This window comes from Myodes glareolus, chromosome 20 (assembly GCF_982192425.1).
Source record: "Myodes glareolus chromosome 20, mMyoGla1.1, whole genome shotgun sequence".
In the NCBI taxonomy this organism is placed as follows: Eukaryota; Metazoa; Chordata; class Mammalia; order Rodentia; family Cricetidae; genus Myodes; species Myodes glareolus.
The window spans coordinates 25,625,945-25,644,715 of NC_142045.1; the positions used below are offsets into that span (position 1 = coordinate 25,625,945).

General features: G+C 37.1%; 1 protein-coding gene across 1 annotated transcript; it reads left to right on the forward strand.

Moving 5' to 3' along the window:
• The first annotated feature begins 5,378 nt into the window (after positions 1-5,378).
• LOC125393887 (arylacetamide deacetylase-like) lies at positions 5,379-16,774 on the forward strand. The gene is made up of 5 exons (XM_087899489.1): positions 5,379-5,555; positions 9,787-10,009; positions 13,327-13,396; positions 14,384-14,555; positions 16,108-16,774. Exons 1-5 carry the CDS (start codon positions 5,421-5,423, stop codon positions 16,702-16,704), a joined length of 1,197 nt encoding a protein of 398 aa, XP_087755615.1. The 5' UTR covers positions 5,379-5,420; the 3' UTR covers positions 16,705-16,774.
• Positions 16,775-18,771: the final 1,997 nt, after the last annotated feature.

An 18,771-nucleotide genomic window follows, 5' to 3' on the forward strand; every position in this document is an offset into this window, starting at 1 on the left:
TAGATTTTATAGATATATATAGAGATATATTTCAGTTATTCTTCAACTCTTTGAGAATTTGCAATACTCAAAACAGCTTTATTCATTAACCAATAAAAGCACCACATATACAGAAGGACATCCCACATCAGAGTCCTATAACTCATTAATATTTTTTAGCAAAAAGTTTATTCTCTTTGATTAACATATCCCTGCTCATCATCTCCCCCAATGTATCCTTCTAGCTCCTGGAAACCATCATCCTACTTACTCACTTTTGCCATAAATTTGATTTTCTGGCAACATATTTGGTCAGATAGTCTTTAGTTTCTGGTTTATTATACTTACCATATCTTTCTACAAATTAACTGATGTTGTTAAAAACAAGATTTCCTTTGTATTTTTGCAATTGCTAAAATTGCAAAAGATCCTCCATTAATATTCATGCATTAGAAGAAATTAAGACACCTGCATTTAATTCATCTTCCTTCAGTTGTTTCCTTTGTTGGTGTCGAAACACTCTCAGCAAATTTAAGGAAGATTTTGAAAACTTTCCATTACTCTTATTAAATACATTTGGCCAAACCAACAAATGCACATGATTTTATGGGTTCTAATTGCATGGCTACAGCTTCAGATTTACCAAGAAGTGAGATTTTGCTATTCATTTCTTAGTAGCTCTTAAAAGTCAGAAGTTTTTAAATAAGATTTTTTTCTAAAGAGGAAGTATAAAACAATGCATCAGCATAAGAGTGGAGTTACACTGTAATCATTTAGGAAATGTTTGTTGAATATTTTAGTTTGTTTAATATTCAGGTCCTTCCTCTCCTCAATTTTACCATCAAATATGACTTGTAAACTACTGATTTTTTTTTTTTTTGCTCACCTTTTGATGCTGTAAGTTTGAGCTCAGGGAGCTAGCATGGTGATTGTGCTGAAGGCCCCTTCTCGGTTGAAAACAACTGATTTGTCACATGTCCTTACCTGGAGGAAAGAGATAAATACCTCTCTTTTTATATTGGAATGAATTCTATAATGAATATAACATCCTCATGTCTTGTACCATGAGACAAACAGCTACCAAACACCACTGCACTGGGGGAGTTAGCGCCACATGTAACTTTCCAGGAACAAGAACAGTGTTGAAGCACTCAATTGAAAATTTTATGAAGTCCATTGCAACAATGTCCAAACCTCAACTCTTAGAACATTAACTCTAAATCAAAATATTTAAAAGCTCATCTAAATATCATCAAGATTAAATATGGATGGTCTTGATACATGGTTCATTTTGAAGCACATTTCTCTCCTATAAATCTGTGAAATCAACCACATTATGGTTACAGAATGAAATTCTGTATTGAACATTGTATGGACATTAAACCTTCAAAATGAAAAATAGGGTCTTTTGGGGTAACAATATCACCCATAGTAAAATTGGTGAAATAGACCCACCATAGCCTTCTTCTTGGTCCCTACCACTTTGGTGCCTTTTTATCTAAGATATTCTACCAATTTTTCTCTTCAAGGATGGATACTATGTCTGAGGTCCAGAAAGCTCTTTTCTTTCAAGCTTAGGTAGCAAACATGCTCTCTTTGCTCATGCATTCTGCAACTATTATGAGAGGAGATTACCTCAACTTCATTCTTCCTATATCTTAAGAATAATGTCTAACTTTCACTAATATATTAACCCAAAATTATTTTCTTACTAAGTGATAATAAGGAGTGTCATATTTTGTGATGTGGATAGGCTGCAAGCTTTCCTTTTTCCTTAATTTGAGTTTTAATTATGTTTCTCTCCTTTGATTTTCCAGAATCCAAGAAGTGTCCATTGCATATTTGATATTTTTTTAAAAAAATATCTCTAGATAAACATTCAATTGTATCATTTTGCAATTTTTGTCTTTTCAGAACACCAAGAAGACAAGCACAAGCTAGCACAGCTCTTTGTCACTGTAAAAAGAACCAGCTTTGTGCCATTATCTAATAAGCTCTAAGTTTCCCCTTCAGAACATCGGACTTCTGGAATTTTACTAGCGTTACTTCTCCCAATTCTCAGGCCTTCAAGTGAAGACTAGAGGTGAAAATATGCCTGTCATGCAAATCTTTGAGCATAAGATGAACTACACCAAGAATATTCCCACTTTACCAGCTTATATATAACAGACAGTAGAATTGCTGGCTATCTATATTAATGTAAGATGAAACAACTCCCATAATAACCCTGTGTTTCTTTTAGAAAATTTAATAATACATGAGCAGAGGTCATATATAACGCTCATTTTTTATCCAACTCTATAAACATGCCAACGATCCCCCCATCTTCATTTATTTCATAGTTTTATGAGGTGTAGCATTCTCTCTCTCTCTCTCTCTCTCTCTCTCTCTCTCTCTCTCTCTCTCTGTGTGTGTGTGTGTGTGTGTGTGTGTGTGTGTTTGACATACCACTAAGTCCAGTTCAAACTACCAGTAAGTAGATGGGTCTGGATTCACCCAGTATAGACTGTAATACTTACTGGAGTCCACATCTTCAATAATCATGTTCTGCATTCCAGCAACTATCTACTGCTAAGAGTTCCTCAGAAAAGGTGGAACTTTGATGCTGTTTTCCTCACTTATGCTTGGATTTTGTTGGGCTTGATCTTTTCTAAGTCTTGTGTATGCAGTGCTGTGAGATCATGCTTGAGACACCACTGTAATGTCTAGACGACAGCATTCACATCACTGCTCTCTATTCCCCATATATATCATTCTTTGTGCTTTTTTGTTCATGATGTTTCCAGAACCTTTTTTTTTTGCTGCAGATGATACACATTGTAATGGAAAAATTAAAAATTGCTGTGGATCTCCAAGTAACATGTGGCAGGATCCCCGGTACTGGCAGGCAGTGGGCAAGGGTTCCTGAGAGCAGCTAGCCCTTGGCAGGGACTGAACACCAGATCATGCGGCAGGTCTCCGAAGGTGGCTGGTCGCAGGCAGCGAGCCATGTGGTGGTGATGGGTGAGAGACAGACAGAGGCATACCATGCAGAGTAGATTTGAATATTTATTTAGTGGTTATGGAAGGGAAGGGAGAAGGGGAGAAGAATAGAAAGAAGGCAGAGAGAGAGAGAGAGAGACCGAAGCTGCCTCTCCGAGAGGAAGATGGAAAAAAGGAGAACTCTGACTGGAAGCTGATGATCAGCCCATCTCAGCAGAGTAGGGAGGGAGTGGGCATGGCTCGTCTCTTAAAGAGACAGAACAGACCTTTACATACATATCCTCTCTAAGGTTTAGATTTGAGTTTCTTATTCTCAATACTCTAATAATCATGGGCTTCTCTACTGTCTGCTGTCTACTGAAAAAACAATCTAATCTGATTAAGGTCGAGAGGCTGAAGTCTATTGTCATAATCATAAATATGTGACGGCAGTTTGACAACATAGCCATTCAGAAAAACAGTGCATTGTACCTTAGGGCCTCTGGCCATCAAAACCACAGGCTTTTGACCTGTTTTAACAGTACCGTGTGTGATATCCACTTCTGTGGAGAAGGACTCAATTCTAACCAGAAAGGGGTTAGTTACTTGAAAACTTGAGCTACTATCACACCAAAAAAATCATCTTTCTTGAGATACTGGTGTTGCATCATACCCCATCCAGCGCTGTATAAAACCATTGAGGCCCTTTTCTACACTTGACCTCTGTGTAGGCCCTCCTAGCATGATAAAAGTTAACCGGGAGAAAAACATTTTCCTGATCAATTTGGTGTTGACTTAGGACCTACAGATAATTCTGGTAATTTCTGGTAAGGGAGACTGCAGATAGATTTTGAAGTCTAGAACTCGAGTCCAACAGGCAAAAACATCACCACAACTTTGTTATAAGTTTGTCTTTCCTGAGCATTTCAAACCTGTCAAATGAAAAAGAGAAACAACTTGAAGCAAAAGAATAAAAGAAAAACTTTTCTGAATCAGTGATCAAAACCCAAATGGTCAGATAACCATGAGAAAACTCATGTGGCATGAAAAACAAAGATGATTCGTATCCTCAAAATCACCAAATCAATTCTAATGACTCACCTATTCATTCAAATTGTTCAGATGAAGTTCCAGATGCAGAATTCTTTTAATTTTTTGAGATTATAACATAATCACACCATCTCACATCCCTTCCCTCCTCCAAACCCTCCCGTACACCCTCCATCTTCTCCTTCAAATTCACAGCCTCTTTTTTCAGATTCCCTTCAAGGACCCCTTCTTCAGGTCCCCTTCTTCTAAGGCTGTCCAGACCAGTAACCTTGTCTCTTGTGAGGAAAAACACTCACTGCATATGCATACCACAGTAGCCATGGGCATGATAGAAGATAAAACTGGACCAGGGTTCCCACTTTTTTTTTGATTTCACAGTGTTGTAGGGTAAATTCCCATGAAGCAGCGGATCTAACATAAAATACTAGCTTTAGACATGTGTAGCTCTGCTCACTCTTTATGAAGTAGTCTCCAATATTCTTCCTTCTGCTCCCACGCTGATAGGAAGATGAAGTGATGGGATGTGGGATGAACTTCCTAGAGAAAAGTCCACAGTTTAAATTTGGTTTGGAATATGCTCCAAACTCAATAAAACAATTTAATCATTCAATGATTGAGTCATTTACTAACCAAGCAAATAGGGCTTAGAACCAATAAGTGACTTTTCTGTGGGTTTGCTGCTGGCAGATATAAACTTAACAGACTGACAGAGACATCAGATTTTAGATGAGAAAACTAGACTGGAACTTGGAAGGTGGCACTTTACCTACCAAGACATCCAAATATAAAATAAAGAGAAACGTGTTTTACAAGTGAATTGTTTAGACTGGAATCAACCAGGCTGTAAACAAGGAGGGAAAAAATGATGTAATTTTACCATAATCTCAAATTAAAGAAATAAAACAAATAAAAAAAAGAATTTTCTAATCAGTGCAATTGAACACTCATAAAAAAAAACTGCTGAAGTTTCTCAACAGGGGACATAGTAAGGCAAAGAGGAAATAGAGAGGAAGTAACTTCCTTTTCAAAGTTTGCATTGCTCTAAAGGAGCCTTTATTCTTCTCTTAGTTTACAATTGATGCACACACTAGGTTTCCTGTTTGTTTCAATACCCCTTATAGAGTCTATTACCCAGAATAGAGAGTCTGAAGGCATTATTTTTGTTATGATAACATTTCATTTAAAACTGGCATAGAAACAGGATCTGGCTTTTAGATTGGAAGTAACTTAGAGAGAGAAATTCTGTTTTGAAAACACTTTGCTTGGGAATTATAATAAGAAAAACTCGTTTTGGAGAGTTTTTGCAGTTGTGCAGTGGAATTTGTACTTAATAAGTTAGATAACACTTAAGGCAGGTTAAAATTCAACCTCCAATTTTTGAAAACAGCTTCATTTGCTGTACTGCCAAAGTAGAATGAGGAGAGAGAAACATGGGGAGAACCACTTTGCTTCTCATCACTGTGGTTCTTGTAGCTTATTATGTTTATACCCCTCTTCCAGGTGACATTGAGGAGCCTTGGAAACTGATATTAGAAATAACAACAGGAAACATATTCAGGAATTTGGTAAGTTCTCTAAGAACCAACAGTAAGTTCTGAACTTTATCAGCCTTATGAACACTGAATAATTTAATGGAAAGAAAAGAGGGGTTGAGAAGTTTCTTAGCATGCTCAGTCTCCAGGTTTAATCCCTGTATAGACAGCAACAGGGAAGAAGCTAGAAGAGGAAAAAGAAGAGGGAGCAAGGATGGAGAGTGTGTGTTGTACAGTACTGTCAGGTGAAGCTTTTTTACAAGTATCAACTTCAGGGAAGGAAGAACGGAAGTCCTCTGTTTAATTACAGAAGTCTGGGTAGTACTCTTGGATTTAGGTATAGAATTATATGTCTGTTGACACAGTTCATAAGACTGACTGATTAAAACAAAAACAACAAAAAAGCAACACATATGATTCCCAATTGGAGGAAGGTGTATTGCTGTAGGAGAATGTGGTTACCTGGTTTGCTGCTTACAGATGTCACCGCTAGTTTTTTCTGAGAGAATTTTAGTGTATAGAAATAAAATCATGCTTGTCTTCTTTATCCCTCTTCCTAGTGGATTTATTTTGTGGAGCAAAAGATTTGTATGTAAGTCAATGACACTTAGCCTGAGTAACAAACATGTGACATGCTCTCTTAGTTAGGATTTTATTGCTGTGAAGAGACACAATGACCATAACAACTCTTAAAAAGGAAATCATTTAATTGGGACATTTAATTAGTCATTCATTCTTTCTGAACTATTTCTACAATCCTCTTTTCTTTTACTTTATTTTCTTTTACCACAATATGTAATATTTTGAGTTTTAGTCTGATTTTATCAGTGAAGTTATTTCGGCATTTCTTATTCCTTTTTTAATTCTAGCATGAAGACTGGTAACAGTGCGTTTACTCTTTTCTTCATTTTGGTTAGCAATAATCTTACGACATCTCTCTGTCTAGTCCTTGAGTTCCTATGATTCTGTTTTTTGATAGTCTATGATATTTTAAGAATTCATTTCTGAAGTAATGTACCATATATTCTTATATACTTGCACTGTTCATTTATAGTAAATGTCATTTTGTTAGTGTACCATATAGTCTTATCATATATGTGATTACATTTCCTTGTTTATTTGCTTTTTAATACTTGCACTGTTTATGTATGGTAAATGTCGTTTTACTTGAGTTTTACGTGTATATTTTTTGTATTTCTAACTTGCTGTTCATGGACAGTTTTCAATTATGTCTTGGGGAATACAGTTAAATCATTTTTATTTATTTTTCATATTTAAGGAATCTCGATGCTATAATATCTATGTATCCAGATATGTGCAATATTTAACATACAAAATTACATGTAGTCTCTTAAAACTTTCTGACTAATATTGCAAAGGGAAGTATACCATGTCTGGGCATTTTGTTTGATAGTCTATAGTTTCTGTGGGGTGACAGTATTGTGGAATAATTCCCTATACATACATATGTATGTACACTCTTCATGTATGAAGCCTTTCTAGTCAGTGTTCTACTGCTGTGAAGAGGCACCATAACCACAGCAACTTATTAAGGAATGTATTTAATTGGTGCTTGCTTACAGTTTCAGAAGTTTAGTCTATTGTCACGGTGGGAAGCATGGTGGCATAGATGGAGTCATGTTAATGGAAAAGTAGCTGAGAGTAGTTCTATATTCAGTTATTCTGTCAGGAGGAAGAGAGAAAAAGTAGGGCTTGATTGAGCTTCTGAAGCCTCAAAGTCAAATCCAGTTGTACACATCCTCCAACAAGGCTACTCCTCCTAATAGTGCCACTCCCAATGAGCCTATGTGGGGCATTTCTATTCAACTATCACATTCTACTCCCTGCCATGTAGGCATGAAGTCATATTGTAATGCAATAATGCATTCAGTTCTACTTCAAAGTCCCTGTTGCCTGTGACAGATTCAATGCTGTTTAAAATTCCAAGTTCAAAGTCTCTTATGAGATTTAAGGCAATCTCTTAACTCCAACCGACTATAAAATGAAACAACAACAACAACAAAAAAGCAGATCACATTCTTTCAATATACAATGGCACAGAATACATATTATCATTCTGAAAGGGAGGAAAGACAGCATAGTGAGGAAATACCTGACCAAAGTAAGAACGAAAAGCAGCCGGACAAACAATTTCTGCATTTCCCAGTGTGATGGCAAAGGCTCTCCAGATATCCAGCTCCTTTTTGTTGGTTGACTGCAACACATTTCTCTCTCTTGAGCTGATTCCACACCCTATTATCAGCTCCTCTTGGCAGGTACCCCACGACTCTAGCATTCCCAACTTCATGGGGGTTCTCATCAACTCCAGGCTACATTTTCACATTTCAGAGCTTTATACTATGGCCTCACTGGGTCTCCCTGCAATGACGCACAGCACACACCTAGCCTCAGTGTGTGTGCTGTGCGTCACACTTTCCATAGCCGTGATGGAGATTTCATAGCCTCTTTCTTGTATCCTTGACTCTAAATCCTGAACCACCTGTTCAATAATGACAAGTTTTTCTGATTTCTGGAGCTGAAACCTACTCCTCCCATTCATATATGTTTTCATCAGCTTTCTGTTTTGTACAGTTCCACTTACTGCTTGCGTTTTTCTTTAATTCCTATTCACAAGTTAGAAACAGCTGGGTTGGATCTTGCCCTGAGGTCAGTTCTCCTTTATTCCTTTTAGTATCAGGATTTTCTTTAAGCTTTTTTATCTCCTGGAGATAAACTAGACTCCTTCACACTTCCTGGTCATCTTTTTCTCCTCAAACTGTATATTAACATTTTCTCTGTTTTTTTTTGTTCAAATTGCTCCTTTTCATTATGGATCTACATGAGTGACCACTAAAAGCCATATAACACAGTGAATACTAGGCTGTCTTGAAAATAGTTCGGCCAAGACCATAGTCTAAAACTTTTCTAACATTTGCCCTCAGGCAGATTTTTAGGACAAGAGCAGAAAACTGCCATATTCTTCACCAGAATATCAGAACAGTCTATGGGAAACTTACTAATATTCTTTTCCTCTGGTAACTCTTCACCCATCTGTCATTATTTACATTGCTCTCAGCACCACTGTCTTCCATGATCCTACTGCTATGACCCATTAAGGACTACTTAAGTGTTCAACTACTTTCCAAATCCAAAGTCCACATTCTGCCAGCAGAGAGCATGGTCAGGCCTGTCATAGAAACACTCCACTTCTTGAAACTAACTTTTGTCTTAATTAGTGTTTTATTGCAGTGAACAGACTTCATGACCACATCAATTATTATAAAAGAAAGCGTTTAATTGGGGCTTGCATAGGGTTTCAGAGGTTTAGTCCATTATCTTGGCAGGAAGTATGTCAGCACTCAGGCAGACTTGTTGGTGAAGTAGCAGAGACTTCTATACCTGAATCGACAAGCAGCAGATACATGGAAAAATTGAAACTGGGTTGGACTTTTGAAACCTCAAAGCCCTCCAGTGATGCACTTATTACAACAAGGCCACACCTGCTCCAACAAATACTGCCAGTCCCCAAACTTCAAACTGAAAAATACCTCACAAAGTGTGGTAATTCAAACCCAGAAGAACAAAGATAGCATTAGCTCTTTAATTTGTTGACCCTAGCTCTGAGACATCTATTACCTAGAAATTAACATCAACAATTGGAAAATGGCACTTTATAAAACTAAAAAGCTCCTGAGCAGCCAGGAAAACCCTTGGCTGCATGAAGCGGAAGCCCTTAGAGGGAGAGACTCTTTGCCAGCTAAGTATTTGATAGAAGGTTAATACCTAGAATAGAAAAGAACTCAAAAGCAAAAATTCAAAGAAACAAATGACAAAACTAAAATTAATTTAAAAATAGAAGCTGGAGAGATGGCTCAGCACTTCCAAGCACTGGCTACTCCTCCAGAGGTTCCAGGTTCAATGCCCAGCATCCACATGACAGCTCACAGCTTTCTGTAACCCAGTTCCAGGGGTTCCTGGCATCCTCATACAAACATGAACAAAACACTAATGTACATATATTAAAAAATGAAAAGAAGTACAGTTTGTAAAGTACACAAATTAACTATGAGTGTGTTCGACATCAACTGCTAAGTCTACAATACTACCCTATACCTCGGGCTCAGGGAACATCATATACAAGTGGGCAGATGCTAAAGGGACTCAGCAGTCTGCAAACACACACACACACACACACACACACACACACACACACACACACACACACCACAAATGCAATTTAATCGTGTTTCTCCTCTTCACTTAGGCTTCTATTGCTGAACTTCTGGGTATCAATCATTACATGAGCACAGTCCAGTTGTTTTTGAGACTTCAAGAAGTCCCAGCCACTTCTGATGAAAATGTCACTGTAATAGACACAGCTTTCAGCAGTGTTCCTGTTCACATATTCATGCCCAAAAGGAAGTCAGAGACGCTCAGACGGGGGCTGTTTTATATTCACGGTGGTGGCTGGTGTTTGGGGAGTGCAGGTATGTCCCTTTCCTTCAGTATTCTTGTTTGTTCCACAGAATGTAATATACTCCGCTTTGAAAACTTATATATGTTATTTATAATAATATAATAAGAAATAATAATGCTTCAATTGTTTGAAATGCATTCTTTTCTGAAATGGGTATTCATTACTACTAAGAACTGTAGACAATCTCAGGTCAGAAGAGAAAGGCTTCTTGAATACATGGTTTTATTATTGTGGAATTGATAGAATGCTATAGTGAGAACCAAAGTGGGGGTGAACTAAACAGTGGGCAAAATAGCAGCAAACTGAGATGCTAAACCGTGGTCTTTTATAAAGCGTTAATCTGTAGGAAGTGAGAACAAAGGTGTTAGTCATAAAAACACAGAACTGAACATACTATTTTATTTGATATTATATATTTCATTTGTTACATGTAGATTGTATAATATAATATTTTACTGCATGTAATTGTATTTATTCTAATTTTACTTTATTGAATGTAAACATATTGCATATAACTAATATAGCCAATATATCTTATGTATTTTATAATGTACATGTTTCATAATAGCATGAGTAGAGTATAACATCTTTATAACTTGATTTTAAGATACAGGGATATGAGGTGTTCTGGAATTTGAGCTGAGACCTGAGGAAGGGAATCAGTTCATTTGGCCTTGATAACATGGGAGGTAATTGAGATTTTCCTTCTTCCTCGGGGATCATCTACCACTGGTCCAAGAACATAGAAGGAGCAGAAAAGGAGAACAGGGTTCAGACGGCTGTGGGTAGCACAGAGCTAACTCTCCAAGATATGACTTCTGTGAGACAACTCAACTTTATTACAGAGTATATGGAATATATAGGTTTGGAGACAGTAACTGGGGAATCACCTAACTACTATCGCAAAGCTGGGTTAGTGGCAGCACAGCTCTATGAAAATGGCTAAAGCCTATTATATAATTACCATGTGATTACAGGGAAGCCCTGTCAAAGGTCATGCTTGAGATATGTCAGGCATCTGGGCTTAGAGCCATTTTCCAGATAAGGCCAGGAAGAGAGCAGGCAGCCTCACTGGGGAGGGAGTCCTTATGTTACTGAGCGTGGAGAGAGCTGCCAGGCCATGTGCATGTTCTGAACAGCAGGCCCTCCCAACATCTCCCCGTTTTATTTTATAAGGGAGAGGTGTCATTGTAAGCCCTGAAGAGCCTGCCGGCTGTATCAGAAGGGTTCAGGGCCTGGTAGTGTACCATGACCTGATTGGTGGTAATAAATTGGAGATGATTTGTCACTGGAGAAGCTGAATAAAGCAGGAGGCAAGCATCAGAGTAAAACATAGTACAGCTGGAGGAGTGATAAAGAGTAGGAGCCAGGGAAACAAGGGCTATGGGAGCAACTTGATGTATTGGAATTTGGAGAGCAGGTCTTAGCAGAGTTTGGGTGACATTAGCTGACATTAGTTTCAACCATATTTGATTGATTTATCTGCACAGAAACAATATTCTTCCCTTGATATCAACAAGTCCCCCCATATTCAGCAGTTATTACATCCAGACCTGGCAAGGGAGTTCATCTGTCACTGGAGGGATTCAAGGCCGTCAGTCTTGGACACCATTGCTTGATTCAATTTGTCTCCAAAGTCTCCAGCCAGATAATGTATCTGGACGTTGGCAGTTCTTGCAGCCATGAAAGATCCATGAAAGATGACAAGTCCTATTCCTTTAGTAAAGGAAGGAGTATCTCTCATCTTTGGTTTGTAGCAACAGTGTTGATTCTCACTCCTCATATAGATAGACCTGTGGAATAATCACAGGAGGAGGGAAAAACCATGACAGGGGCTTGTCTATGTAGGAGGCTATCTTTCCCTTACTTCAAAGAAGAAAGGAAGGGGTGGCCACATGTCAGTCAGTCTGGAAAGAGTGATGATCATGAGACATTGGTAATGAATAGGCTTGTTCGGACCAGAAGGGCAAAATGAACAGGTGGACAGCTGATCAAATAGGAGAATATCTGACAGGCAAGAACCAGTAAAAATTTCTCTGTTCCCAGAGTACAGGAGAATGGTAGCGACCAGTGCAACTGTCAGCAGAGCTCTATTGCTGGATGCACAAAGGAAACAGTTAGAAGCATTAGGGTGGGTGGTGAAAGGGAGAAAGTCAACATCATATGGAACACCCTGTACCAGGGTGGACTGAGCATTTCTTCTCAGTTCTGTTTTCTCTTCAAGAATATTCTTATGGGTTAGTGTGGACTGGGAGGTCCGCACAGCCATTGAGAATTATGAATATCACCACATGGATGTACAGCATACTCAGTGGGATATAGTTTTTCCATGACTCCTGTTTTACATCTTTCATTCCAGGAGTGATAATGATGAGATGGTTATTTAGGTTTTAAAACAACAACTAACCTATAGGTTAATTCAGGTCTATCATTTACCCCCTGAAGTTGTATCTTGGGTTAAATCTCTGACTATATGATGGGAACTGGTTTACACTACAATCTATTAACCATGGCTAATGATACCAAGACAGGTACTGTCATTTAGCTATTATATTAATGATGTAAAAGTGAGTAGTAATGAACAAAAACAGAACGGCAAATCTTGGGATTCTGAAATATGGAAAAAGTCTCTTTGTTCTGAATAAAGCAGGTTAGGTGTTCTATCAAATTATAAAACCACTTTAATTGATGAAGCTAGCTGTTGATAAATTTGAGCCCAATTATTTTTATATTAATTAAAATTAGCATTATAGTCATTTTGTACCCTATGTCAGAGATTTTATTCTGACTTAACCTTCTTTAGCAACTGTTATGAGGACAAGAATGATGTGTTCTCTTCTGTAGCTGCTTCCAAATGACCTAGGACATGGGTTGTCAGGGCTCAGGAACTTTGAAGGCTAGGCAAAGATTGGACAATGGGAATTTATTAGAAGCATCTGATTATCTGTCCCAGGTCAAGGGACAAGGAACATTCATATCAGCTGGACTGCTGCATATCAGCCTCAGCAAGTACAGAGCTCAGTAGCTTACACGGGTATAGTTATGTATGCTTTCAACACTTAACATTTGCTAAAGGCAAAAAGATATGGATATTCAGTAGAATAGCAGTGCTTCAAACTAGGCAGTGTGAAGCTAATGGAGCAAGACCTTGACAGTGTGTGTTTGAAAATGGCCAGGATTCATTTTCTACATTGAAGATGAAGTGCTGCAAACAGTAGAAGAAGTTGTATACTGTCTCCGAGGAGTAATGTGCACTGCTGTGCTTTTGATGACATGCTTTTCCAACAGTTCACTTGACAGGCTCTCACTCCATTTTCTCAATTTCAGCTCTTTCTTTGTATGATCTTCTGGCAAGAAAGACAGCTGAAAGACTTGATGCTATTGTCGTGTCAACTGAGTAAGACTATGGTTTGCTTCTTCAATGTTTGGTCGTGTGTTTTGTGTAGCAAGAAACTAACATTCTTGATCATATTTTATTCTTTGGGGTTATTACTGCAATATTTTAACTGAAATTAAGAGAGTGAGCAAAGAGAAAGTGAACTCAAGTTGGCAAGAATAGACTCAGAGATGACAAACAAAAAGCAAAACAAAACACTTAAAATCAATCAGGACTGAAAAGAGAAAGTTCAGAAATCAATAGAACACAATAACACCGGTGCATAACACGTACCAGTGACCTGCATAGCTTCCTTTGGCAGACTGAGTACTTAGAGAATCACAGGCAAATAAGGTTTGAAACTTTGCCTTGAAACTTTGTACATATCATATACTACTAATTCAGTTTAGTTAATCTGTATGTGAACTGAGAATCATATTTTCTACACAATGTGGTCTTTCTGAGGATGACATGACAAACAGCACTTAAGGGGTTAATTTACCATATGCCATGGCAAAATCATCACTGAAAGCAATTTGTCCTTAAGCTACACGTGGAAAAGCCAAATCACATACTTATAGAATAATTGATAAGAAATCAATTTAATGTAATGAATTGAATGACTAAGTAATTAATAAAACATAGTGGTCACATACCACTTTTATATTAGGTAAAGTTCAAACATTAAATTAATAAGATTTATTTGTCACTAACTAATTTCCAATAAAATATAACAATAGTAAAAAGAAAGTTCTGGGAAATGAATTAGAAAATGAATTATCTGCTGCAGTTTTCATTCTTTTATTCTTGCCTCAAGGAGAATTCAATTGTTTTACTCAAGTTTTTACTAGTATAATGGTGAAATTGGCCAAGATTTTGGGGTGAAATATATCCATGGGTATATAGCTAACAAAAAAAATGTTTATTAAATGAAAATTGGCCTTTATTTTAGAGAGATGCAATATAAAATTAAATTTCATTCATTTGAAACAACTATTCTTTGCACAGCTATGGCTTGGCACCCAAATATCATTTCCCACGCCAGTTTGAAGATGTATACAGTGCCTTACGATGGTTCTTACAGGAAGACGTTCTTGAAAGATATGGCGTAGATCCTCGAAGAGTTGGTGTAGCTGGGGACAGTGCTGGTGGGAACTTGGCTGCAGCTGTGACCCAACAGGTTTGTTTAAGATCTTAAAACACCGTATATGCAAATATATTTGCTTCAGACATTTGAAAAATCAGTGAAAAGTTGCTATTTTATTGCCATGTTAAAATTTTAGAGAAACACCTGTACTGATGTTAGGAAACATTTGTGTATATACTATTTCTAAGTGTGTTTTATGTCATTGTTTTCTTTTTTATATACTATGACAAAATACAATTTCTAGGATTTTGGTTTATTATTATGATTATTATGGCCAGTTAGATAGCATCCTGTACCTATTATGGGTTGTACTAGTAAAGTTGGTCAATTTTACTAGTCACCAAAATTGAGAACATGGTTGCAATAATATTGAGAGTTGGAGGATGCCAGAACTGATTTCATATCTCTTTTAATGGAATAATGAAAGTTTCTAAAGGAGAAATGTTAGTACAGAGAACTATGAATGTACTTAGTCAGTTTACAGTTACCTTTTGCTTGACAGAGTATTGATGATTTTCAGATCTGAGTTGCTCCTAAACTTTCAGGACAGTTAGCTACTATGAGCACATTTTGTTGCCTCACACAGCTACATTTGAAGTACCTTCTTCATTTCCAGAGAAAAGAAGCTACAAATTCTGTGGTTTGTTCTAAAATATGTAAAACAAGTGTAGAATATATTCCACAGTTTTAATTCTACATTGCAGATGCCTCGTTGCTCTGAAAAGCATCCAGGTACAACATGAGGTACACATCAAGAGGCAAGAAGTAAAGCAGTACCCAATTGTGAATTTGTGCCTTTATCCTAATCACTTTAGACATGTATTTGTTTTCCGTGTTGCATTATAAACCCTTCTTTCATAAATTCCAACTTCTGTCATTTTTAAAGATTTCTGACTCATAGTTATTTAATATCTATATAAAATATCATTTAATATGCTATAGATAGACTGTCACAGACTAAAAAGAAGCAGAACATTTCCAGACCTGAAATATTTCCAAGACAAAACCGCTCCATGCAGTAAACCCTAACTTCATTGTCTTGTCTTTGGAAACATGCACTACTTAAAGGACACTTTTTCCTGAGATGAGTGTTGGTACCCAACTCAGGGCTACAACTGTGATGTTAAATAGAAGAACCTCCCCTCATTAATTCTCCTAGATGGGACATGCATAAACCACCCCCTCTCTAGTATGTTGAGATGATTGAGTCTCAGTGTCAGAGCAAAACTATGTTCATAACAGTTAGAGACTTGCTTCTCATTATCTTTCCTGGTTTTTGACTGATTAACATGTTTAATAATACATGACTTGCCAAAGTCATAAAAGTACTTTCTCAAGAAATATGGCATAGCATTTTCTTGGCATTTTTTGAAATTGAATCCTGCACTTTGTGTTAAATATGTGTACATGATGTCAGCAATTACATATACGGAGTAGACGATGGCAATATAGAAAACTGGCAAATCCTGTGAGATATTTTTGCTGTATCTGATTATCTGAATTTATCTCATCTATACATATTATTTCTAGATGAAAATAGACTTATTAAAATATTTATTCCAATGTAATTTTAATTCCTTTTCAGCTCATACAGGATCCAGACGTCAAGACGAAACTCAAGGTTCAGGCCTTAGTTTATCCAGCCCTTCAGGCTCTTGATATAAATTTACCATTGTATCAAGAAGGTTCATATTTTCCAATGTTATCCCCCTCATTTATGGCCAGGTTTTGGAGTGAATACTTTACTACAGATCGAACCCTGGAGAAAGCCATGCTTCTCAACCAACATGTACCTCTGGAATCCAGTCATCTGTTGCAATTTGTGAACTGGAGTTCCTTGCTTCCTGAGAGATATAAGAAAGGTCACGTCTACAAGAGTCCCACTCCTGGTAGTTCTGAACTGTCTAGAAGGTACCCAGGGTTCCTAGATGTGAAGGCATGCCCACTGTTGGCCAACGACAACACTTTGAGTCTCTTACCTCTGACCTATATCATCACTTGTCAGTATGATGTCCTAAGAGATGATGGACTCATGTATGTCACACGGCTTCAGAATGTTGGAGTTCATGTGACGCATCACCACATTGAGGATGGATTCCATGGAGCATTTACCCTTCATGATTTTAAAATTGCACACAGGATGCAAAATCAGTACTTGAATTGGCTTATGAAAAATCTATAGCAAAACCTTCTTAATGATTTGATGATGATACATAAATAACAAAAAAGAAATAAACTAGGAAAAACTGTGATTTTGAGGTTTCATATCCTGTTTAAAACCTTTGTTGTTCCTAAGGAGTTGGTAGCTTCTGTGTTTTGTTACTGTTACTTATTATTAACAGACATCTTTCTATTTTATCTCTCCTCCTGTATTTACCTACAGTAACACACCTCCAAACCAGGGTTTTATGTTGGTGCTGACAATCCAAATTCATGTACTCATGTTTGCGAAGCAGGTGCTTTACCATCTGAGCCATGTGCCCAGGTCCAAATTCCATAACAATTCTACAGTGCATTTTTTTCTATCCATTATTATTACACATGTAAGAAAATTGGGGCTTAAAGAAGTGAAACAATAACATATGTTCTAAATCTAGATACCAATTGTAGGAATGATATTTAAGTCCATATAATGGCAACACCAATGGCTTTAGATTTGAAAACTAAATTTTATTTTATACTTTATCATTAAAGTTAAATTTGTTCAGATTTGCCCTATATTCTTGACGTACACTCTAAGCTAGGCTTCAAAGTAAAGCATAATTTATATAGTTTCTGAAGTTTCATGCTTCCCAATGCTTACTTTAAATTATTTTAATGTTGATGACATTTTATCAGTTTATTAATACTGAGGAGAATTTCACCTCTTCAGTTCAAAATTCATGTACTTATAACAAAAGTGTTTATTTCATACTGTTCTGCTTTTATATTTTCAAGAGAATGAGGTTTTGCATACAGCATTCTGTTCACAGAAACTTGGAAGTAGATCCATAAAGTAGTAACATTAATTTCTGAATTCTCTAGTTTCTCTTCCCACTGATTCAATGAAAATGCTCCGATTGCGTGGTTCAGTTTGAGACATGGCATTAATCTCTTTTTTGCTTGTATGAGTTTGCATGCATATCTATTTCCTGTACCACTAAAATGGATGCACTTATGCCTCAGTAATAGGATTAGGTAACAAATGAATTAATTCAGATTTTCAATGGGAAATTATTGTGTAATACCTTAAGAACTATAGAAGTATATTTCAGGTAAGGAGGTTCCTGGATCCTGAGACCCAAATCTACATTTCTCAGCTCCCTTAGCTCCAAGGATGACAAGTCTCAAGTCCACAGACCTCCAACTCCTAACTCATACTTTTACTCAACTAGTTAGATTCAGATGTGTAATCCTAGCCCTGAAACAGAAACAACGTGAAAACTCAGAAGACCATGTCTGCTTCAAAAATTACTAATGCCGGAATAAGGGGGCTGATGAATATGACCTAGAAAAATAATCAGACAAATAAGTGAAAAAACGATTGTAACTATGTAAAAACAGTTCAAGACAGGTTTGAGTATACCCCCAAAATAACAAAAACATAGAACTGAAATAAACAAGGAAGTCAATCCATGAGGCAAAATTACACGTCAATAAAGAGAAGTATTACAGAAAACCCAACTGAAAGGATGGTTGAAATGAAAAACTCAGGGAACCAAATACAAACCTCAGTAGGAAGTCTCATGGTGTAGGAGGTCCTTCTGTCTTTGTGTTGCTTTCATTGGTTAATATAGAAACTACTTTGAGCCTGTTCATAGGGCAGAACTTAGGTAGGCAGGGAAAACAAAACTGAATGTCAGAGAGACGCCATGGGTCCACCACTGAAGACAGACTTGATTTGCTGCTAAGCCACTGTCATGTGGTGATACACAGATTAATAGAGATGGGTTTATTTAAGATGTAAGACGTAGCCAATATGAAGCTAGAGCTAATGGGCCAAGCAGTGATTTAATTAATATAGTTTCTGTGTGGGTATTTTGGGGCTTAGCTAGCCAGGCAGCCAGAACGACGAACAAATGGCCACTCCCAACTAGAATGTGTCTGTAGAATGTAAGGTATTCTGGCTAGAAGACAAGGCAGAAGTGGACCATTGAATTAAACACTTTCTCAAAAGACGTAATAAGTGACTAAGAAACATAAAAAAATTTAACATCCTTTTCCATCAGAGAAGTGTGAGTTAACACCAGTTGGAGATTTCATCTTACTT

Bases quoted from the DNA above. Each gene is read 5' to 3' on its own strand.
- LOC125393887 (XM_087899489.1), top strand. From the start codon at position 5,421: ATGGGGAGAACCACTTTGCTTCTCATCACTGTGGTTCTTGTAGCTTAT. The intron at 10,010-13,326 runs GTATGTCCCTTT...TCTCAATTTCAG, and splicing joins CTGGTGTTTGGGGAGTGCAG to CTCTTTCTTTGTATGATCTT. The intron at 13,397-14,383 runs GTAAGACTATGG...TTCTTTGCACAG, and splicing joins GCTATTGTCGTGTCAACTGA to CTATGGCTTGGCACCCAAAT.